The 24,262-nt window shown below is 40.1% G+C and overlaps 1 protein-coding gene across 4 annotated transcripts in view; it reads left to right on the forward strand.

The window, feature by feature from the left end:
- Positions 1–181: 181 nt before the first annotated feature.
- ankrd13b (ankyrin repeat domain 13B) overlaps positions 182–24,262 on the forward strand; it is a 391,612-nt gene continuing 367,531 nt past the window's right edge. For all 4 annotated transcript variants that reach the window (XM_087977332.1, XM_087977333.1, XM_087977334.1 and 1 more), the window contains exon 1: positions 182–360. In XM_087977332.1, coding sequence (XP_087833458.1) covers positions 262–360 — 99 coding nt within the window. In that variant the 5' untranslated portion in view covers positions 182–261. The remainder of the gene's footprint in view (positions 361–24,262) is intronic.

A 24,262-nucleotide genomic window follows, 5' to 3' on the forward strand; every position in this document is an offset into this window, starting at 1 on the left:
TTTCTTCATATTATTTGAAATCTACGTTCCATACGTATATTCTATCTGCATATTTCCCCCACAGTAACTTGGTAATTCCTCACCCTTCGATTTTCTCCTACTTCCTCTTTTCCTATACAGTGAAAGCAAGAATTACAGCGCTTCCTATCGTCCGATATTCAGCTGCCGAGCAATATAGGGATTGGTGCCTGTTGCCAGGGGTTTGACTGTCTGCTGCAAAGGTAGTTTGCATGATATTTGGAAGAGAAGAATGATATCAGAATGATTTCTGCGAGAAAGGTGGCAGAAAAATATCCGTTGCATTATTTGGTTTGGCATAATAAATACAAGGATCTGGAAAAGGAACTTAGCACCAAGCAGGTGGGTGATGTATGTGTGTTTATGGGGTGGTGCAATGCAAGTGCAATTGACTAAATGCTATCAGATGCAGTACATATGGCAGTTCAATTATATATCGGAAATTAAATGCTGCCAGTCAGAAGAATGGAAGATAATCTATTTTTTCTACGTTAAAAATGCTCGTGGTCTCGAATTGTGACCATATCCATTTTCGTGCGTTAGGTTGGATGGAATTGTGCTAGTGCCGTACAATTTGCTGATTCCTTCGTTGGGTTAGGTATTGTCTCAATGTGCTTTTTCCAATAAGGATTAAAACCGTGATCGCGACGCTTTCATTCTATATTGACTTTCTGTCCGTATTTTCTTCGGTCACTTAAAGTCGAAATGTGTGGTTACTATTCTCCGCTTACTATGTTATATGGAAATGAGGCATCCATAGTAATACGGGAACCATATGTGTTCTGTAGTGGAAAGAAGATTATGCCAAGTGCTTTAAAATATTCCCGTAAACTCTGCTACCCGTTTAACACCCCAAAACGAAATCCTGAAATGGGTTCCAATTATCAGTCGGTCTCCGAAAGGAAGTTACCATAGTTTTTGTGTCTGCATCTGAAAAGAAAACCATGTTGTTCTGTCAATATTTTGCGAAAGTGAAGCAACCAGAAGCTTAACGCCAACTAGGTTCAAAATAACCACAAACTAAGCAAGCCTGGTTTATTTATTTAAAATAAACCTATCTTGAGAAGATCTGGTATTTCAATTTAGTTCTAAACTGTGCAGAGCCAAAAAGAAATTCCGTAGTGTTGCACCTGTTTCCTATCATCACTGATAAATATTGTTTAATGTTCTGTCGTACTGTCTGATGTAGCTTTCTGGCTAGAATCAAACGACGTTTGATGAATTACAAAAACCTTTTGGGTCTGAATGTCGTTTCAGCGTAGTTTTTCTGATGTCCAATGGCTCCGACAGACACTTGATACAAGAAGCTAGAGAAAAGGACGGGATTGACATCTCTGTAGCGGCACGCGTTCAAGAGCAGGATGCACAGTTAATCGCGCAGGCGCCAGTCACTCCGCTCCCTGCACGCTGTACTGTCCAGTTGTAACATCGCTTTTGCGAGCACGGGCTCTATGTCAAGCCAAGCTGATTGACTTTTGAGACAGTGAAAATTTGTTACATGGCATAGAAGTGAAGAGCAACGGGGAAATGATTGCATTAATTAAATTGTCAGCATCATATTATTTTGTTCAACCATTTCAATTAATAGTTAGAAAAGGCAAGAAAGGGTATTCGACAGATGTTAGCGAGAGAAAGCCGGCAATATAAACCAAATCTCCGTAACCAGAATTGTTTGTTCCCACATGCAGACTTAGCTCATACATTGTGGAGTCAATTGCAGCTCTTTTTTTTTAGAAAAATGGATGCAATGTGTTGAATATCTGAATACACGTACTCTTAGGTTTATGGAGGCAGTTTCCTTTTTCGGGACATCAGGCATCAGAAACTAAACAGGTCAGGCAGCCTCCGTGGAGCGGAACAGAGTTAACATGGCCCTCTCGTGAATTTTGGGGAAAGGTCATCAACCTGAAAGGGTCACTGTTTTACCTGCTGAGATTTCTCCAGCTTTTATGTTCGTGCTCACTTCAGATTTGCAGAATTCTCCAGTATTTTGCGTTTGTGCCGGAAACGTTAAGGTTGGGAGGCACAAGACACAACGGGAGGTCCTCATCCCAACAAGGATGCTGATCTTCCGGTTTACAAGTTGATTTTGACTTGAGCTTAAATTGCTGAAATCAGGCTCAGAAATATTCCTGTTGTAATAACCTCAGCGAGTCCCGATCCAGCACAAAATACAGTCTTCGTGACTAAGGGAATAGCCCTCATGATAAGGAAGCCGGCTGCAACACCCCCTTCTGAGCATATTGTACCAGAGGGCATGGTAATAATTGGCTACCATTCGGCTCAATATATAAAAAAAGTGCCTTCACCCTTTTGGAAAAGGCCAAACCACCCCACCCTAAAAGTGGCTGAAGCTCTTGGGAGGGCTCCACTGTTTGTGGTGCGCAGTCTATGCATTTTTTCCTGCCCATTCTGTTGGAATTTGCTCCAGTACTGTGACGGTCGAGTGGAAGTTACACACACCGTCCTATTTTCAATCATGGGGCCACGCCGCCGGCCTGGCCTCCCGCCACAATCCGACCTGTGAAAAGACAGGAGATCAACATGACTGTGGACCGGAAATGCAGCAAACGGAGCAAAACACATCTCTTTGGAAACGTGAGAAAATCCGCTGACACACAGTGTCACTGAAAGGGGCTTCAGCTAGAAACAGGAACCAGAGCAACGCTGCAAACGCTCACTGTCTTCCGAGAATGCACAAAGTCTGAAATATTGCAGGCAATCACCAGAAACGAGTTGGGACCGATGTCATGTTAGGAATTGAGCGCACAAAGCCTCCAAGTAAATAGAGTTAATGCCGAGGTTTAGATGGGGTGGGGGTTTCCTCTATTTGTCACAGCTGACGATGACCGGGTTGAATCTAAAGCAATCACACCGTGATGGTTAGCAGTAAGTCAGGGGCAGCTACCTCAGTCATTTTGCACAGAGTTCTTGTACAACACGTGCGTGTTTGTGCCTTTTGCATCATTGCAAAGTGGGTTCCAAATTGTGGTTTCTATTGTGAAACAGAATCAGCGGCCAGATCCTTGTCATTGAAACCCAAATTAGCTCAGGGTGACTATCAATAATCCAGTGAACCTCTTTCCACATTTCCCCCGTTTGAACACTGCGACCGATAATTGTAACACACAGTAATACATCACGCAGACAAGATAATGGAATAGCAGCAGGGACATGGAGCTGATCTTGGTGTGGGATTGCGGATACTGTCTACACGGGAGGAGACAATAGACATCTGCCAGTTTAACGCCCTGGGCACAGACTTTATATACTGTGCCCCTGTGCACCGTACTCAAATATCTACAGGGAATTCGGCTTTTGCCGAAAGTTACCGTAAATGTGCGAATTTCATCAGGATGTAATGATATCTTCAGAATCCTAACTGCTGAGTTGTTCGAAGATATGCAAAGCCTATTTTGAGACTACTAATTGCATAAATTTGAAGTCACTCAAGGGAAGTTCGGCAGATATTTTATTCACAGTAATTTTTTTAATGCTTTTGCCTCTGATGGTTTTGGGTCTGACGTCAATGAAATTGTGTTCCTTTTAATAATCTGAGCGCTGGCAGTTGTAATCAGTCGAGAGGTTGATGTGGAGACAGAGGGATAGCAAACCTTTGCTCTCCAATATCAAACAAGGCTAATTTTCTTGATTTCCTTTTAGCATCACCTTCTCCATGATCTAACAGCAAAAATATTGCGGATGCTGGAAATTTGAAATAAAGAGAGTAACATAATTAACGTTTGGAGTTGAGGATGACGAAGAATGAGCCTGGTTCTCACCCACACACATGCTGCCAGACCTGCTGAATATTCCCAGCATTCTGTTTTTATTCATAATTACGTAGTTCTGCAGCAACAGAGCATATTGTAAATTTAACCGAATTGCACCTTTACTCCTTGAACTTGACAATTCACTGAATAGATTAATCATCATAGTTACATACCCAACACACTTCATGAGTAAAGTTAATTCATAACTAAGGAGGCATACATTAAGTCTGCAGGCGCAGATCGCCACAGTGTGTGATAATGAAGACATGGTTCACAAATGGGCAAAACTGGGTTTTTTAATATTCCTGGATGCAAGGTGTTTAGGAAAATTAGAAAAGAAAGATGGGCAGCAGAGTTGGATTGATATTGAAGAGGAGACGTCGTGTAGATAGAATGTTCTGGGGTTGTAAAGGACAAAATCTTGAGTACATCAAAAAACAACAGAAGTTCAATTATACTGCTAGCTGTATTTTATAGGCCACCAACTCAGCAGGAGGATATGGAGGCAATCAAAACCAGACTTCCCTGGGCAGTGAAAAAGATAAAGAGTAAAATGAAACAGAAAAAGGGTGTAGGGATCACCGATGTCAAACTAGGTTGAATATGGAATAAGGGAAGTAGGGAGAGTATGAAAGAGTTAGTAAGAGTAGGGTGGGCTGATTAGGGATCAACAAGAGGATCCATGTGTGAAGACAAGAGGACAGGGCTGAGGTAATAAATTATTACTTAGACTCCGTCTACATCAAGGAAGAAATAGAGAATCATGGTGGATGTTTGTTTTTGGAAATGGGGAAAAGTATACAATGTGCTTCTCTGGGGTAGCCATTGTAAACTACTGGAGTGGAAAACATGTATAGGATCTACTATAAATAGAAATATAGAGTTCATAAACAAAGAAACTGTTAAATCTTTAAAATCTTTAAAACCTCAATTGGATTATTGTGTTGGATTATTGTGTTCAATTCTGAGCAGTCCACTTTAGGCAGAATGTGAAGGCTTTAGAGATCAGGCAGAAATGATTTGTAATGGTTTCAGTGAGAGGCACTACAGTTAAGTGAACAGATTAGTGAAGCTGAAGTTGTTTGCCTTTAAGAAAAGAACATTGAGGGGATAATTTATAGAGTTATTCAAAATCTGAGATCTAGACAGACTAGATAGAAAGAAACAATTCCCATTTACAGCGGAAGTGTCAGAACCAGAGAGCATGGGTTTCCTCCGGGTGCTCCAGTTTTCTCCCACCATTCAAAAATGTGCATGCTGGGTGGATTGGCCATGATAAATTGCCTGTAGTGTCCCCAGGTGTGTAGGCAAGGTTACAGGGAAAGGGCTTGGGAGTGGGTTTGGGGGTGGAGGAAAGGAGGTAGTTAGATGGAATGCTCTTTGGAGGGTCAGTTGGAACTTGATGGGCCAAATGGCCTGTTTTCACAGTATAGGGATTCTACAATCTTATCAAAAGTGATACAAGGAAAAGAACATTTTTATGCAGCACGTTAGGAATGGAACGCATTACACAAGGATGTGATGGCACCAGATTCAATTGTGCCTTTCAAAATGGAATTGGATAAGCATCAGAAGAAAAGAATATACACACCTCTAGCGGAAGGGCAAGGGAATGGATCTGCCAAGTTGGTTTTGCAGAGAACCACCAAGTACACAATAGGCTAAATGGTCACCTTCAATGCTGCAACCATGCTATAATATACCGGACCCAATATACCTGCCACTGCAGCGGACAGCTCGAACTGACAACCGGAAGCGGCAGAGACAAACCGCTATAAATGCCGGAGGAAACATCACAGAAGCGCTTCACAGGAGGCTCCCAAGCACTGAGGATGTCACCTAGACAGGGGACAAAATGTCTGCAACACAAATTCCCAGCTCAGCGAACAGAACCACAACAATGAGCACCTAAGCTACAAATCTTCGCACAAACTTTGAAGACCATGCTATAATTCTACAATATGAAGAAAACTACATGCTTCCCTTAACCATATACTCTGCTTAAATCTGATTAATTAGATTCAAAACTGTCTTTGCCTAGAATGCTTCACCAAATAAACTCTTGAGGCATGTATTTTTTTATATCCTACGCACAGAGCATTCATGGAGCTGATTCTGATTTTCATCTTTAGAATGGTAATTGTTCACCTTTAAATATCCATTGTTATCGATTGCAATCTAGACAATGTGAAAGTGACACATCTTACCTTTACCCTAAATTAATTGGAATATATTGCAGTGATTCTGATATATAGTGTCGAATTCATGTTCAAACATTAATAGAATGCCGGTGGGGCTTTCTTACTTCAAAGAAAAGTGCATGCAAATGAACAGCTATTTTAGTATTGAAGATGTCAGTGAATCAAAATTGTTGCCTATGTTACAATGCTTCTGCAGTAGTTCAATTATTTTTGATGAAGATTGCACCTTTATACTCTACAGGGACATCATTCTGTAAGATGGTAATAGTTTTCAATTTCCATAATTTTTTTTTACACATCTCTAGCTTCTCTTTGTACTGTTGAGAGTTTAATTTGTTTGAATCAATTGCTATGCAGCATTTTTTTACTTGCCATCGTACCTAGAGGATTGAGAAGTAACTGTTTATTTTTGAGAGATGAAATGTTTCATTGATAGACAGAAGTGAGCTTTGATTACATTGGAATTACTGTTTTAAAATGTTGAAATGTAGAATTTAATGTAAAAGGCAGATGTTTTGTTCTCTAAAACAAGTTGTTGTCCACTATTCCAAGGTTTTGTTGCACTTGACAGATAAACTTGGAAATGTGCAATGTCATTGATAGGTGTACAGATGGAATGTGCTTTCGGTTGGAAATTAACTGGTATCTAATGTATATTAGATATGAATGGTTTAGATATTGTTTCAATTTTGAAACATAAATACTATGTTTCATTGATAATTTAATTTTAAAGGGTAAGATATATCAAAATTGAACTTTTATGCAGTTCATCAAAGCATTTTAAATTCTGGAATTTATCTAGACAGAATATCCTGTAATTGAGGTTGACATTATGTTAATTATATTTAGTTGCCATTGGAAGATGAAGTCTATTGAATTCAGTATCGTCAACTTTGAGTTTGAAATAGCTAAGACTACTACATGTATTCTTGCTGTTAAAAAGGATAATCAGCCATTATGGAGTTAATTCATACTTATTATTATACTTTGCACTATTTGTAAAAATGTTTTAAAATAATTCTTAAATATAACAGTTTTAGCTAAAATAATTTTTAACTTGCAACTAACGTCTATTTATCTGGTGAGTGTGCAGTAAAGAGTGTAAGACAAAATTCAATCCAGTAATCAGATTACTGCAAACAGAGCAATCATAAATTTACAAGTCATGCAACTTCAGCTGCAAACATAAATTCTGGTTCAGTTTAAACAATTCTGTCAAACAACAACTGTTCTGAATCTCTAGGGAGAAAATTGTTCCATAAGATATTAAAATTGTAAAAATTATTTGAAATTCGTTTCCAGAAGAAATAATTGAAGATAACTTATAGAGTATAAATAGTCCTTTGTTTCTTTGTAGAAATTAATTGTATCTCATCATATACTATTGTACAGCTCTGTCTTTCATACATTAAGTCACAATAAGTCTCTCTCTCTCGCTCAAGCTTTTTCACAATAACTTCCATTCAGCTAATTCCAGTCTGCTCACAACTTAAACTCTTTGCTGCAGCATCCTGCTATAATGCAAGACCCTGAGCTTTTTGTTTTAATACAGACACTGGTGGCCTCTGTGAGATCAATGTGCAATATACATTTTTGTGCTGATGTATTGACCCTTTCAGATGAGCAAAATCCACTTCAATTCATGACTTTAGCTTTCTGATCTGATTTTAATGGAAGCAATGGGATAGTTAGCACTCAAGTAAAAGCAAAGTACTGTAGATGCTGGACATCTAAAAGAAAAATCAGAAGTGCTGGTGAAACAACAGGTCGAGCAGCATCTGTGCCAAAGAGAAACAGAGTTAACATTTCGAGTCCAATGTGACTTATTCACAATTAAATTATTTTAGCTAAAACTGTCATATCGGACTCCAAACATTAATTCTGCTTCTTCACAGATGCTGCCAGACCTGCTGAGTTTCTTCAACACTTTCTGTTTTTTCTTTGTATAATTATCACAACTGACCTCAGAATCTCTGGGCGAAGGAAGGTTTCAGCTTCTGATTGTTTATGTAATGGTCTCTTATGCATGTGGAAATTGGATGCACACTTGAAACTAAAATAATTTCTAGGGCTGTAAGGAAAGATGCAGTGGAACTAATTAGACATAATATTTAAAAGAGTGAGTTCAGACCTGATGGGCTGAATAGCCTTCTTCTCTGTTGTTTGGCTGTATGACTAATAAAGGAACTCAATGGATTTGGGTTTGACTGCAGTTCCTCAAATAGTTGTGCTACCTGCCAGAATTCAATATTTAGTCTCATGCATGAAGAATGATTCTGTACAAGGGTCTGGCATCAAATGTGGAAATCCTGCTGCATTAATCATAGCCTTCAGGAGAGGAGAGCAAACTCCCTTTCTTACTTGCAACAAATTGACAAATGAATTAACAACATTTAAATCACAGTTAATCCTCTTTTAAAAATGAATAAACTTGATATTCATTAGACATTTTTCTGGCAAATGTTTTCATACAATGTGGAAAGTCATTTTAAAATATTTATTTTTTTACAATGCCCAAATCCAAGTTAAGGCCCATATGAATCATCTTAGACAAACTTGTCTTGAAGCCTACATTCTATCATTAGCACAATGTTTTATCATTAATAATGTTGACATCACACATCGCTCATTCACGACAAATTATTTGAACAACTAAACACAATGGAGCAGTCAGTTCTATATAAAACAATTTATCTATCAGTATTTACTTTAAATGCTCACACATGGAATAAAAACACTTGTTGCAAGCTGGGAAGAGAATAGATGGATGGGGTGCCTTTGCTGTTCCATAGGATTGCGGTGGGAGTCTGACAAAATTCCGTGAAAAATGGTTTGGGAATTCACATTTGGGCTTTTAATGGGTGAAGACTCAACCCAAACCTTGTGAGGCCATCTATGTCTGCAGAAATAAATGCCAAGGGAAGGACTCCCTATTTTCCCATTTCTCCAAGCCAAAGGAGCTCAACATGAGACTGGAGGCCAGTGCATCTGCTGGAACTGAAACCCACCAAAAGCATTCAAGCAAAGGAAGCCATCCAGGTGGGGAAAACTTCCAGTAACATTTTTACTGGCTGATTTACATGCAGATCGACATAGATGTTGAAACAAAGTCTCAGGAGAAGCCCAGCCATTCTTATTGCCTAAACAGCAACTGTGCCCCAGAGTATCTGACAGTGTGGAGAAGGTGATATGCTGTGATAGTGCAAGCCTCTGCCAGCCCCCTGCAGATGAGGAGTTCCTCCAGCAAACTTGTATACTTCAGCAGGTTCAATGCTGGACGGTACTCAGGTATGACCCAGAAGAGAGGCTCCTGACATCATAATTTCACTGCCTAAATCTTTGGTAGAGTTGTGGAGATGAACTCTCTACTGGAAGAGATGGCAGAAAAACAGGGAAGCTGTTATTTGGGAATTTTCAGAGGAGAAGAAATAGAAAGGATGAGACTGAAGGAAAATCCTGCGCGGGAAGGACGAGAATAGACCAGAATCCCGGACTGAGAATGGCACAGAGCGAGTGTGTAGAGAAACCTTGCTGAGAGGTACAGGAAAAGAGAGGTAGAGAACCTGCTTATGATGGAATGGGATACAGAGTAACCCTATTAAGTGAAGGAGGTAAAATGGCACCTTTTGCTATCCTCTGATCCTGCCAGAAAATCCAGTTTATGTCTAAAGGATGATGCTAGTATCCAGCTGGGATAGGCAGCAGATGTGCAAGTGGAGTCTTTTCTGGCCTTTGGTTTATACTGCAATGATAGCTCTGGTCTCAATGTGGGCTCTGCTTTAATGTGTTCTGTGACAGATGTGAGCTGCTACAACCCTGCATTTTCAAACAGCTTAACGATTTTGACCACTGCCACCTGCAATAATTACAGAGTCCCTGCCAATATGAGGATTTGACATTGCTCCCACTTTCGAGAGTGGGGTGCTGGAAGAGCATCCAAGGAGCAGGAGAATCGACGAGAATCTACCACTATCGCTATAATTGCTGCAGAAGCCAGTTAGGCAGTCAGATCTACTGTCTTCAACTCTTGTTCTAAAGCTTATACTTGGTTCTCCAGTTGCAAAGCCTGCTCTTGTCACCTTTTGTGTCTGCAGGCTCGAGCCTGTTATGGGCTATCTTCAGAGGCTTACCTGTTCTTGGCTGTTTCGGTTGTGAGCAGACAAACATCTGTTCTGCTCTTCTGGCTATGTACTCAACAATCCACCAGGGATGATAGCTTTGCCATTCCAGATTTACTAAGTTCATGAAACATAATTAGAGAAAGTTATGAAATAGAATGACATATTTTATTGGTATCAATTCTTCACAGTTAAAGTACGCAATTGAAATACTTCTATAAATTGACAGGAAAGATAACTCCAACATTTTATATGCAAAGAATTATTTATTTGTTCATTACAATTGCACGTGATGGTCACATATTAATTTATTTCCCTGTGGTTGGTGTGCAACACACTTAACTATCTGCTCAATTTTCTTCATCCTTCAGCAAAGCCATGGAAAATTCAATTATGTTGTTTATAATACTTGTGTATAGTTTTTAAGGAAAATAGATGGGACTGATTTCAATGAAAACAACCTCATCTTGTGGTTCAGGCTGTAATAAATCAGTCAGTGTTGCTTGAGGTTTGGATTTGTGACACCATCTGAAAACGTAACAAGGTTATTTTCTTGCAATCAATCTTATCCGCCCATCATTTTCCACAGTTATTAGAATCTCATGCAAAACCAGAACACCATAAATCATTTTAAAGGGGAGAAAAAAAACCTATCATCATTATAAAAATCTGTTCCCGCACTGAAATCCCAAAGGATTGCTGCACTTACTCTACTCAAACTTCTGAACTCCTATATGGCTTCTAACCAACAGCAAGATTGCTTCAATAGCTTTTATTGCTAAATTGGGGTCGGTAGTGCCCATTCTTTAGATGCTATGGTAACGCTTAGGGATCAGAATCCTGCCTGTAGTGTACATGCACACTTTGAGAGGCAGACACACTGAGCGAAATATTAGTGAAATTGTTCTCATGCTCACAGTGAATATGCGGTGAATGTACAGAGCAAGCAGATCATGCCATTAAACAGTCTGCTACACTAATTTGGTGATGTTTTGGATAATTTCCATTCTTCAACTCTGACAGCTGAACATCTGTAAAGCAACAGAAAGGAATCCATTAAGGTGCTATTTAAAGGGAAATCCAGTGCTTGCAGCTTCTGCCTGTTGCTTTGATTCAACAACTATAGTCGTTCAAACCTGCAAAATTCTGCAGGAACTGGCATGGCAGGTGCTGAAAGATTATTTTGTGGATATCAAAGTTTGTGCAAAAACCATTGCTCGCAGACCAGAATGCAGTAAGAAATTTTCCTTTTGGAGTAGAGCGTGAATTGGAGTTTAGATAGAGGGTATCCAGAACAAGTCAAGCTGCTGGAAGGGGGCGGGGGTGGACGAGGAGCTGTGTGAAGAAGTGTTCTTAGCACGAGGCCATCCTTATCCACAATGTTCAGGAAATAATTCATCTCACTCAACCTTTATGACGAACGATATACAATGTATCTGCCTTGCAGCAAAGGCACTTTTACTGATCTCTTCCTTGTTATAGCCACGGTTGAAGCATCAAAATAGGGAAAGACCCATATTTACAGTGACTGGAAAGCAATGGTAATGCGATAGATCTCAGAATGTCATAGACCAAACTGCTGGTGTGCTGAGGTAGCTCTCTCTAGAACCTGGACCAATTCTGAGGATCCCCTGTAGTACTGTAATTGGTAGAGTGAGTATCGAAGTTTATGAGGAATGGTGCACACTATCAATATCAGCTTGGAACAGGCCTTGCCACCAGCTAAATTATGAGAAACAGGATCATGAAAGGGAGGAGATGGAAGAAGGACTGATCTTTCTGTCTGGATTGTCTGGGAGGAACACATCCAATTGCAAACATATATGGATTTTCTATTCACTGTTATACCTTGCATTCCTTTTCATGCTGACAGCCACAACGTGGTTAAAAAGCAAATGTTAAATGTCCCCTCAACCAGCAAAATGTGTTGGAGGCCCAGCTGCGGACTCTTCTATCTTGGCATACAGCAGCTTCTATAATGGGCTAAAAGGCATCGGCACAGGCACCTGCAGGTGGTGATGGTTGGAGCAAAGGGGTGTGAAGGATAGAGAGGAAAGTAGGTGCATGCTCCATGGAGCCACTGCCAGTCCTCCATGCAATGGGCCTTAGCAATCCTGGCAATACTGGGCTACTGGGTGCCCCCTTTGAACACAATCCTATTCACAGCCAGAATGACAGCAGTCTGAGCTTGCATCCCTTCAGTTTGAGCTTCCTTCACAGCACTCAGCATTCTGGCAGAAGCTGCTGTAGTGGAAGCTGTACATCAGCCATCAGACAAGCATCAGGATTGGGAATACATGGTGTGCTGAGGAAAATTATCATCACTTCCTCACTGAAAAGGATGGGTTCCAAAATCTGTGTAATGTCCTGTTGGCTCTGGACTCCTATATGTCCCTTGACATTGATTGTAGATTTTCTGGCTGTCATCCCAAAGCATCTTGTTATGCATGCTCACCAGCAATCTTTGGAAGCTATTCCGTTGAAGTGTTCAATGAGTCCTCTTCAGCAGAACTCAAGCTTGGCCTTACACACAAGTGCGTGGCACCTGTGCTATTTTTGTGTCCTGCCCAGGATGCAACCCACTCATGCCCCGTATCACTTCACATGCGGAACCTGCCTTTTGTACTATCCTTGAGGTTACACACATTGTTAGTGTGTGTGCTGTGCTGTGAAATCAAGTGATAGAGTGTCTCCACCACCAATGCTTCCTTGCTGTTCCTTCATAGCCACCCCAGATAATGCCTCATGGGCATCTGAACGAAGAAAGACACAAGGGTAAGGTTGTATTTTGTGAAGGGAGCAGGAAAGTAAGTGCATTATTACACCATCTGCAAATTGCAAATAAAGGACAGTGTGGGATGAAGGGCAGGTTGGGACGTGAGAAGGAGAATTATGTCTGAGGGAAAGGAATATCAGAGGAAGGGGAATATCAAAGGAAAGATAGGGAGTTGGTATTTTATCTGTGCCTCCGACTTGTACTGGATACATGCACCGCCATGGATCTGTAAGAGAACAGACAGTTGTCCACATCAAGGAGTATGAAGACCTCAATTACAATTTGCATGCTGCTATGAGTGAATTGCTGATAGTCTGTGCATGTTGGAAAATATGGTTGTGAGGCTTGCAACCTACTGAGTTTATGAGGATGCAATGGAGCACATGAATGCCAGGTATGAATCCAGATTCATCAAGATTATTGGTAGGCGAATGATGGAGGGATGGATGTGACTGGAACAGCATGTAAGGCAGGTAGTTGAAGGATGTGGCAAGATGTATGAATTGACCTTGTATCATTCAGGTGAGGTCTTTCAGCACTGCATCTAGGTTATTGTGTCTTGGCTGCTGGTACTGATCTCCTGAATGTCCGCACCCACTAACTTCTGATTACTTGTCTGAAGGGCCTCCTGGATGTTATGGATACAGGACATCTCTCCATTCTCCAGCTGCTCCACCAAAGCTTGTGGTGCAATGCCTGAGAACCTTGCAGCCCATTTCCTCCCGTAATGTGCAATTCCTTATTGTTTTACAGGCTAGGTTCACTTTCTGCATAATTGCCAGCATCTGCTCCAGATGCATTAAATATCCCTTTTATGTAAGTTAGCTTTTACTGATGCTAGCCATCGACAATGTTGGCTCTCTGCTCAGTCATCCAACCAACCAACAGTGCAGTTAGCACTGGTTAAATGCTAAAATTGTCTGAGAGGGCACAAAATTGGTGAGCTTCCTGTTTTGTAGTCAGTAGAAGCGATTTAAATGTTCATGACAATCTCTTTATAGGAAGCTTTTGAATTTCACTGTCTTTACCTTTTATTAGATGGTGAAAATCGAGAAATAAGTTAGAGACATAACAAAATGTGCTTCTTAATGGTATTTTAAATAGTATGAAAAATGAGAGGTGTTCCAACAGAAATTCATCACTCACGCTTAAGGTAGCAAAGATATATTCAAATAAATAAATTATGCTCCTGACTGGAATGCAATGAGCTGGTGCCAGGCTAACATGGGTTATTCAATCTCCCTCAATTAATACGGAAAGATCATGCAGCCTTATTGACAGGGAATCATTTGCAATTATTTGAAACCAAACTACCGTATATCTTAAATTGTGACTGCTTCTCTTGATTAATGCACTTCTCTGTTGAAATTTCAGAGGAAGTACATTTTGGATGATGTCACTTTGGCAAGGTAATAGAGTCATACAGCATGGAAACAGACTCTTCGGCCCAATCAGTCCATGCTGAACATAATCCCAAACTGAACTAGTCCCATCTGCCTGCTCCTGGCCCATATCCCTCCAAACCTTTCCTATTCATGTACTTATCTAAGCATTTAAAAAAAAAAATTGTAACTGTGCCCATATCCACCATTTCCTCAGGAAGTTTATTCCACATGCAAACTACCCTCTATGTAAAAAAACTTGTCCCTCACATCTTTTTAAAATTTTTCTCCTCTGACCTTAATATTTTCCCTAGTCTTGAAATCCCCCATCCTGGTAAAGATATCTGCCATTAACTGTATCTATACTCTTCATGATTTTATAAACCTCGCTAAGGCCACCTCTCAACCTCCTACACTCCAATTAAAAAAAAATCCTAGGGTATCCAGCCTTTCTTTATAATTCAAACCTTCTATGCCCAGCAACATCCACTGCAAAATGTTTTCGTTCAGTTCCTTCCTTCAGAAAGAATGATGGTTTATCTTGAGGGTGATTTTTCTTGGTATACATGATTTAGAGATGCCAGCGTTAGACTGGGGTGTACAAAGTTAAAAATCACACAACACCAGGTTATAGTCCAACAGGTTTATTTGGAAGCACTAGCTTTCGGAGCGCTGCTCCTTCATCAGGTGGTTGTGGATGAAGGAGTAACGCTCCGAAAGCTAGTGCTTCCAATTAAACCTGTTGGATTATAACCTATTGTTGTGTGATTTTTAACTTTGTCTTGGTGTAGTTTGATTCAACACCTTACCTATGTGCCAATCCAGACTGTGAGCGAAACTATTTACCTACACAGGAGATCCAGGGTCGAACACAATTATGTCCTCACTTGCTCAAAAGATACACTTTTGAGGTGGTGTCAAACTGATCTTCACCTCAGTAATGTTGGGTTCAGTCAGAGCATCCTCAGTTAATCTTATGTGTTTAACTTAGACCTTTCTTACGTTGACTGGTCCAGTTCCATACATGAGCTAATTCCAACCGCAAATCATCAGGAGAGTCAATGTTTAAAATAAATGGCAACTACCAAGAGCTCTGCAGGGAATTTTTGTCAAAAGAAAACAAGCACAGTAAATAACATTGCACAGACAGATGTGTCTAGAAATCAGCTTACTCCCTTGGACTTGCCCCTGCTGAGTGTTTGACACAAGCTGAATTCAGCTGAAACACTTTGGCCCTATGCCCATTCCAAGATGTAGAGGAATCACAACAATGGGGAAGTAACATTAGATAGAATAATCCACTCATTATTAAGTTATTGAGTTCCCATTGTAAGTTAAATACATTTTTCAGACTCTAAAGGAAAATTGGTACTCAAAGCATTAATAATTTTACTTGTTTCCATATAATTCTGGAATTAAAAGCTAGCCTAATGACAAGTCAATAACCTTTGTCGATTGCCCTAAGAACTCTCCTGTTTCACAAATGTACTTCAGGGAAGGAAATCCATTGTCCTTTTCTTGTCTACTTGTGATTCCAGACCCAAAGCACAAGCAAGCCACTCAGATCAAGAGACAATTAATCAACGGGTGATATATGCTGACCCAGCCAGAGACGCTCACATCCCAAGAATGAATAAATAAAAGAAAAACATAATGAAAAATACTGAGATCAAGCTTACTTGTGCTTCTCATATAACAGGTATCTCAGATATTGTCAGGGATCTTCTACGGAACGACAGCGAACATCAGATTGCTGCTCTGCTCAAACTTTTCCCTGCACCAATGTCATTGTGTCTTTCTTGCTGGATCTTCCAAGCTTGGTTTCAGCAGAAGTACAGAGCACAGTGTCCAATGAGGAGCTCCATCACACTGCTGCAGCACTAGGGAAGCCTTGACACTCCCCCTTTTATTGGCACTAGCTGTCATAAGGAAAGGTTAAAGGTCCACTGTGAATGTTAATGAATGTTTGATTGGGTGAATGGATGAAATAGTGAATTAGTGATGTGATAGAGTGGGTAGATAAGTGAATACCTTGAGTAGTGGGAGAGGCAGGGACAATGAGGTGGTAAGTGTGTGTAAGCAGACAGGCGTGTAAAGGGGTGGTGGTTAGAGCGAGAGGTGAGTTAGATGAGTAGGCAAGTGATTGGTGGAGGGTCAGTCAGGAGCAGTCGAGTACTCGGGTCAGGCAGTAGTCAGGTAGTGTTGGAGCGACAGTCAAGTGATGGAGAGATCAGAATCAAAGACTTTGAGTTTTCAAACTTGCCAAGCAATTCCAACAGAGGTCAGCATTCAGGATATCTGGAAGATCTGGACCAAAGCATTTGTGCAAATTTATAATTTTGAATATCAGTCAGGCAGCTTTTTTTTTAACCTGCAATCTATCTTCTACATTTCATGAATACACTTGCTGCATTGGTTTTGACAAAATTGTCGTTGCAAATAAGGATGCTTAGGAATTATAATAGACATCAGAAACTTCACTTTAGCCTCCAGCATATTTGTAAGCAGTACTATGGTATATCTACAAACTGTTATGATAATTCTGAATCATAATTCTAACATTTGACTATTTAAGCAGATGAATATTGCACACCAGTGGAAATTGTGTTTAGAATTACCCGAAACCAGAGTAAAACACAAATTTTTATTCAGTCTAGTAATTGCAATTATTCAATATAAAATTATAGAAGCAATAGTTTGAAATAATCCTATTTTAAGGACATTTTAGCAAATGAAGTAATTTGCAACTTTGCAGTATTGCCCATTTCTTGGGAACTTGCTTTAAAACCCAACTTTTCCAGAGTTCCTTAATTTGTGAGTTCCTTAATTTTACAGTAATATTTGAATATTCATGTAAGTGCGATTTCAATATGCTCTCCTTTTTAGAACATTTCTTGCATGAATTGAATGTATTTAAACATAAAGCTGCCTAAGGCTCTTGATTCACATTATTGTCAATGATTAGTTCATTAACAGTTTGGAACTGAACCTGCAAAGCAGAAGGACTCTGGTTTGATTCTTGATATGCAATGAGTTAGCTGATCTCAGCCAAATGAGCTGAGATGGAGAGTGTTAGCAGGTTATTTAAACATGTGGTCAACATTTGAAACTGATCCTATACTCATCCAGCATGCATACCTGCATTCCTAATAAGGTTCACTAGATAGCAATTAAGAGTAGAAACCCTAGCAGATTTTTTGACCAATCTAGCAAGATTAATTGCAGTATTTATATCAAATGTTGGCCATGATTAGTAACCTGGTACAGACTTGGGATTGCTACTCACTGGAAAACCTTTTAGGGAAAGGAAATTTCTGCAGGATTCCCATTCCTAATTGCTATCCCTGAACTAATGTTGTAGCTTTGTGTCTGTTAAGGTGGATATTCTGATTGGGGCAGAAAGTGCTGGTAAAAATACGTTTTGCAGGTCTACATCTCACTCAGTTTCCCTGTGGCATTTACTATGTGAAGCTTTGCAGAAATAACCTGAGCCTAAATAAAGGGACAAATCTCAGGTATGTGTTGACAATGTCGTGAGTCCATATGAAACTTGCATTGGAACACAGGCGCATTTTGGTCTTTAAGCATTTTATTATTGAAGAGCATCATAATACATTGTTGCAGTAGGTGTTGCTGTATGCTGCTTACTAGGGTTTTTTTTTAAATGATCTGCATTCTTTGTTTCTGCATCTTTAAATTTATTTTTGAAATGCCCTACCAACCTAGCCCTTCTGTCATAAGCCTGTTGTTGGCAATTGCATCTCTGAGATGGGATTTATTTTTGATATTCCTTTGGCACATGGATTTCGATGAAGAAGAGGAATATTGAAAGAAGAATGAGAAGCCACGTCCTAATCCATGCCCCTGCCCGATCTCAAATTTGGACATTTCCAGGGATTTGTTGGGGAATAGATAATTGGCCAACACTGAGCAGGGTGAAGACCGGAATTAGAATTACACCCTGACTATCTCCTGTATGTTGGAGGTAAAAACAAGGGCTACAGATGCTGGAAACCAGATTCTAGATTAGAGTGGTACTGGAAAAGCACAGCTTTTGATTCATGAAATAAACTAATGGATTGACCTTGGCTGTGGAGTTGGGTGCACTCAATGATGACGTGTCCTTTTTGATGATCATCAAACACCATCCCACAAATGTTATTAGAAGACTTCACCACCTTGCAAGCAGTTTTGAAAATTATCGAATAACTGTAAACTTTAGTGTTCAACCAGTAGCCTCATTGCATACTCAGATCGTGAAAAAATTGGATTTCAGCAATCAAAAATAAACTTGCATTTTTCCTCTGGCAAGATGACTCATGTTTCTTTGGTGTTCTTGTCTTTATTCCTCCTGACACATCCAAAATTCTTTTCTCAACTGGAGATGATAAACCCTCCAGAATAAATGTAATTGTGTTGTTGTCTGCATCTGGTACAAAGAGGCATTTTATACTGTGCCTTGAGGTTCCTAAGCTCTTTACTGTCAACATGTCAACAATTTGCACACAGCAAGATCCCATAAATAGCTACGTGATAAATGATCACATAACTTGTTCTTTCTCATCATATTGATTGAATAATAAATATTGATGAGGGGAGGTGGGGCGTGGATAATTGCTGACCTGAAAAACAATACCATGGATTTATGTCTACTTGAAAGACAGATGGGGTCATAGGCAGAGCCTCAGTTAAATGTCCTATCTGAAAGATGGCACCTCCTAACAGTGCAGCAAACCCTCTGTACTGCACTGGAGTGCCAGCCTGGAATACATGCTCATGTCTCTGATGAGTGAAGTCATGGCCTTCTGGCTCAGAGGCAAGAAGTTATAGCTCACACTTGGATGCTGTTGTCAGCTGTGCGTTTGCTTGCTGATACCAGAGCTGACACTTTATTTTCAGAAAACGTGAAGAAACACAGTGGCAGAAAGGAATCTGTTCCAATAGTTGATATGCTTTGTGACATGTAGCTGATGAGTAATCTATGTCTCTGTTAGTGAATGACTGCTGGGAGGAAAAGAAGAAAAGGTTGCTATTAACCATGAGTTTTGCAATAGCTTCAGTGCTTTCCTACTACAATGGCCTTTCCTAGTATGATTTTTTTTAACCACAAGGTCAGAAAACCAGACACTTTTCTTGCATTTGTGTCTCCAAGGCCAACCAAACAACTCTTTTGCTTTTCTAGTCCTTCTTTGCCTTCCTTACCCCCACCAGGGAGGGAAATATTGCACCCACTGTCTACCAATGCAGTGTGGGTACAGGCAGGAGGAGGGGCACAGAAATTATGGGCCTCAGGGTTGCTCTTGGTCTGGACCCTAAATCCATACCCAGATTACACTTAACTACAACAGCCCCATCCCCCAACTTGAGCACAACGAACCCCCTAGACCCCAGGCCCTGGTTACCAACTTTACATTCAACAACTTCCATTTTCAAAAGCATCCCATTTTTTAGTAGGCTTGGCTAGCCTTCAGCTTTTTATGGGAGAGCTATTTAATTAAGCTACTGTGCTAATTCTGTGCTAGAGTTATGACCTATGCAAGCATTATTTTACTTTGCAACCCTCTGGGTTTCTCCATCTAATACTTTATAGACCTTCCTTGCAGACATCCCTGACCTGCAGAGATCTTCTAGACTTGTCAAATTAATTTACTAAAGCTTGTTTTATTTAATTTTCCACATATACTTGGAAGATGATATGAGATTATGAAGATCTTAGAAAACATTCACATTGCATGGATTTCTTGCACTGTAAAAGCTAAGCTGTAAGTAGATTGCTAATGCATAATGCATGTTCCAACCTTGAACATACTCCCAAATAACTAAATATAAAATTTAATTTCTTGAAACATTTTGAAATTTTACATTCCTGTCAGCTGTGACAACTATACATAGTGAGCTGTTCTGTGTAGCTCTGTGTTATCAGAAGAATGATTTACAATGCAATGCCATTAAATCCATGTTAAGATAGGGCCAACTACCATAAGCAGAGGTTTTACTAAGATTTCTGCACTGAGGTTATATTTAACTGGGCCCAGTGTGGAGGTCTCTGAGGCAGGATTGGGTTTAGCTGGAAAAGGTGTGGGAACTGCATGGGATGGGACATAAGGCAGTCCCACTGCAGAAGAAACTTCCGAGGAGTGACCTAGGAAATGAACTGGCTGGCTGTGCCAAAGAGATGGGCAGCCAATTTGCCCTAATTGGAGACAATTTAGGGAATTTACTGGCATTTTGCTGGTGTTGAAGTGGTCTTTGGCCACACGTGGAGGGCATTATGTTGATAGAGGCAGCTCTCCTGTGCTGGTCTGGCAAGGAAGAGGGTTATTGGAGCTGGAGTTTCCATGGAGATGAAAAGCAGGCATGGTTGCCCCAACGATGCAGTCGTAAAGGTTTCCCTTCCGATTTGAGGGGCTGATAGGCTTGGCCCTCTGACGTAATATTTTAGTTTTGCCCTTTTCTGGGTACCTCCGTTTTATGTCACCTTCAAGATTGACCTGCTTCGGCAATGCCCACCTTTCCCATTGGGGCTGCTGGGGTTCTGGAGGGGCCAGCCCTTTCATTAGGTGAACAGCATCAGGATGCCACTCAGTAATAACAAGGTTGCAACCACAAAGGTGGCAAATTGGGAGGCAGTCTCCAGAAATATCACCAAACCAGTCTGCTAGCAAGGGCAGAGTAAGGACTAGTATTTAGTCCCAAAATGCAGGTTGAAATGCTGCTTCTGTTTCACAGGAGTGACATGTTCCAAGATGAGTTGTAAAGGGGATTCAGGTCAAATGTGCACATTTCTCTTAAAAACAAATCTAAGAAAAATGAAATAAATTTATAAATGCCTGTGTCTATGAATCCCTAGTGGAAATAAAATCCCCTGCAAACTATCTAATCAATAATAGACTATCAACAAATGCAAACAGAGAACCATCCAATTCAATAATTCTAAATAAAAATTAAATGTGATGCATCATTATCAGTCTATGGAATGGAATTCTCTTCCTTTCCACTCCCTCAACTCCAGAGACTCCATTCACAGCAGTTAACAGTTTGTGGGCGGCACGGTGGCACAGTGGTTAGCACTGCTGCCTCACAGCGCCTGAGACCCGGGTTCAATTCCCACCTCAGGCGACTGACTGTGTGGAGTTTGCACGTTCTCCCCGTGTCTGCGTGGGTTTCCTCCGGGTGCTCCGGTTTCCTCCCACAGTCCAAAAGATGTGCAGGGTCAGGTGAATTGGCCATGCTAAATTGCCCGTAGTGTTAGGTAAGGGGTAAATGTAGGGGTATGGGTGGGTTTCGCTTCGGCGGGTCGGTGTGGACTTGTTGGGCCGAAGGGCCTGTTTCCACACTGTAATGTAATCTAATCTAATCTAATCTAATGTAATCTAATCTAATCTAATCTAATCTAACAGTAAAATATGATTTACACTGGCTGCACAATGTTATATTATTCAAGTTAACATTTTCTGATTAATAGATCTGTAAGAATAACAATCCAAACTCGTGTTTTCGCAAATACTTAAAATGGGGAATTTCCATGGATATCTTTTACTAATGCCAACTCAGACTCATTCAAAAGTTAAAAGATGATTTTTGGAATTTGGTGTGTATACAATGTTGCATTTGGAAGCACGACAAAATGCATTTTTTCTTATTGACAGCAGCATCAATAGGTATAGTTGTATAGATACTTTGTCATCTAAGACTGCTGAGAGGTATATTATAAATTTTCTATTAAGAACCATCATATGTTCCCCTGATACTTGAGTGGGGAAGTACTTCATAACATCATACAGAACAGAAGGGCCTTTGTTTGAATCTCAGGTCTGCACTGAGTTGCTGATGTCAACTGGGATAACAGCTGGTGTCCTACATTTAACTTCTGTTACTCCTGACAAATGGTGCTGAGGCTGGGGTGTGGATGAAACATGATTTCCTGCTCTAGATGTGTATGTATAGGACATGATTGCAATATCTCCCATAGTTAGCGTACCAACATTCACAGTTCAAGATCAACAGGAATATCGTCACTTGGAAGGAATTGTGGAGCACACCTAGTATTGAAGAACCATCAACTTTGAAAGACTGTATTATGATACAGATGAGAAGTCAGTTGTGGGAATGGTATACAGCTTAACAGGTAAAACACAACAGGAAAGAATATAAAGGAAGGAATAAAGTGAACTTGTCATAAAGGTACAGTGATAAACATGAGGAAGTTTTAATCTACATAGAGATCGGAAAGATCAGATGGGCAAAGGTAACCCAGGTGACGAGTTTATGGAATAGGAGTTTTTTAGAGCAGCATGTTGTGGAACCAACCAGAGAGTTAGCTTTATTAGACCTGGTATTATACAATAAGATAGGATTAATTAATAACTTCATAGAGAAGGTGACCCTAGATAGCAGTGACCATAATATGATTGAATTTTATATTTAGTTTGAGAGAGTAGACCCAAGACTGGTACTTTAACTGCTACTTGTTGACTTTAAACTTAAATAAGGGCACGCACTGTACTTGGATTATCAGAAGGGCATTTGATAAATGCAATATGAAAGAATATGAAAATAGAATCTCATGATGTGGGAGGATTATATTGTTGTGGATAGAAGTATGGCTAGCTAATAGGAAACAGAAAAGATGCACAATTGGGAATGTTTCTCGTTGGTCAGAAGTAATGAGCAGTATGCCACAAGTATCAGTGCTGGACCTCAGTGATTTACAATTGATAAAAAAGACTTGGATGAAGTGACCAAGGATGTGGTTGTTAAATTTGCTGATGAGAAATAGATGGATAGAGAAGTAAGTTGTTAATAAGGGGAAAAGGAGACAATGAAGGAACATACAAGGGTTAAATGAGTTACAAAGATCTGGCAAATTGAGTGTAATATCGGGAATGTGAAATTGTCCATTTTGGCAGGAAGAATAAAAGAAAAGCATTTTTTTGAAATGAAGAGCGATCTGAGTGTAAGTTTGTGCACAGAGCGGGAAGTTCATTTCCAGGTCAACGACCAAAATTACACCCAGAACCTCAATCTGAGCGATAAATCTTCTCAAAACTCACTAATGAAGAGAGATGACAGAGCTCTGAGTTACTAACAGATCTGGGTATTTTAGTGCATGAATTGCAAAAGGTTAGTGTGTAGGTACACCAAGTAAATAGAAAAGCTCATAAAATATTATTGTCAAGGGAAGTTAATACAAAATCTAGAGAGGTTATGATTCAGTCATTCAGGGCATTCATGAGACTGCATCAGGAGTGTTATGTATAGTATTGATCTCCTTTAAGGAAGGTTGTAAATGAACTGGAAGCAGCTTAGGGGAGGTCACACATTTTGGAGTTCCATCAATCAGATGACGTGCTGCGTGCTCTTTTACCAATCCAGCCTGAAATACAGAGAGGTGGAAGGGTTGTTGAAATGCCAGACCATTCTTGGGAGTAGTCTAGAAGCAAGGACCATGTTTTGGAGAAGTTCTATTAACCTCAGTGTGTAATGGTTGTTTTTGTAAAGTGATTCAATTATAGAGTGAGAGGGAATCCTCCTATTATCTATAACTTCACTGAACTGTCTGGCACTAAGTCATCATCATGGTGTAATCACTGTGAGAAGACTCAGGAGGCAATACATTAAACCTGGCTTTATTTTGTACTGACTTCCTTTTATTTTTAAATAGATTATCTTCTTGGGCCATGAAGCTTATTCGGAGCACATATATAATTGCGCATAGTAGCCTGAAGCAGGCTGTCTGCTGAGACCACAGAACGACATCCCCCATTAAATCATCATTGGCCAGGAAGCATCTCTGCTTTGTTTTTAATGATCTGGCACTCACGTAGGATTGTGCACAATAGCAGTCTCTCAGTGAGGCCACTGTAGTGGTTAGGCAGAGAATTCATTTGAACTGTAATAAGCTATTACATTTCCTACAATGTCGCAACTTGTTGTTGCATGATTACGGTTTTGATGAGATTAAGTTAAGTGTACATTGAAGACAATATGGCAG

This window comes from Chiloscyllium plagiosum, unplaced genomic scaffold (assembly GCF_037043375.1).
Source record: "Chiloscyllium plagiosum isolate Xiang-an unplaced genomic scaffold, Cpla_swu_hap1 HiC_scaffold_31, whole genome shotgun sequence".
Lineage (NCBI taxonomy): Eukaryota > Metazoa > Chordata > Chondrichthyes > Orectolobiformes > Hemiscylliidae > Chiloscyllium > Chiloscyllium plagiosum.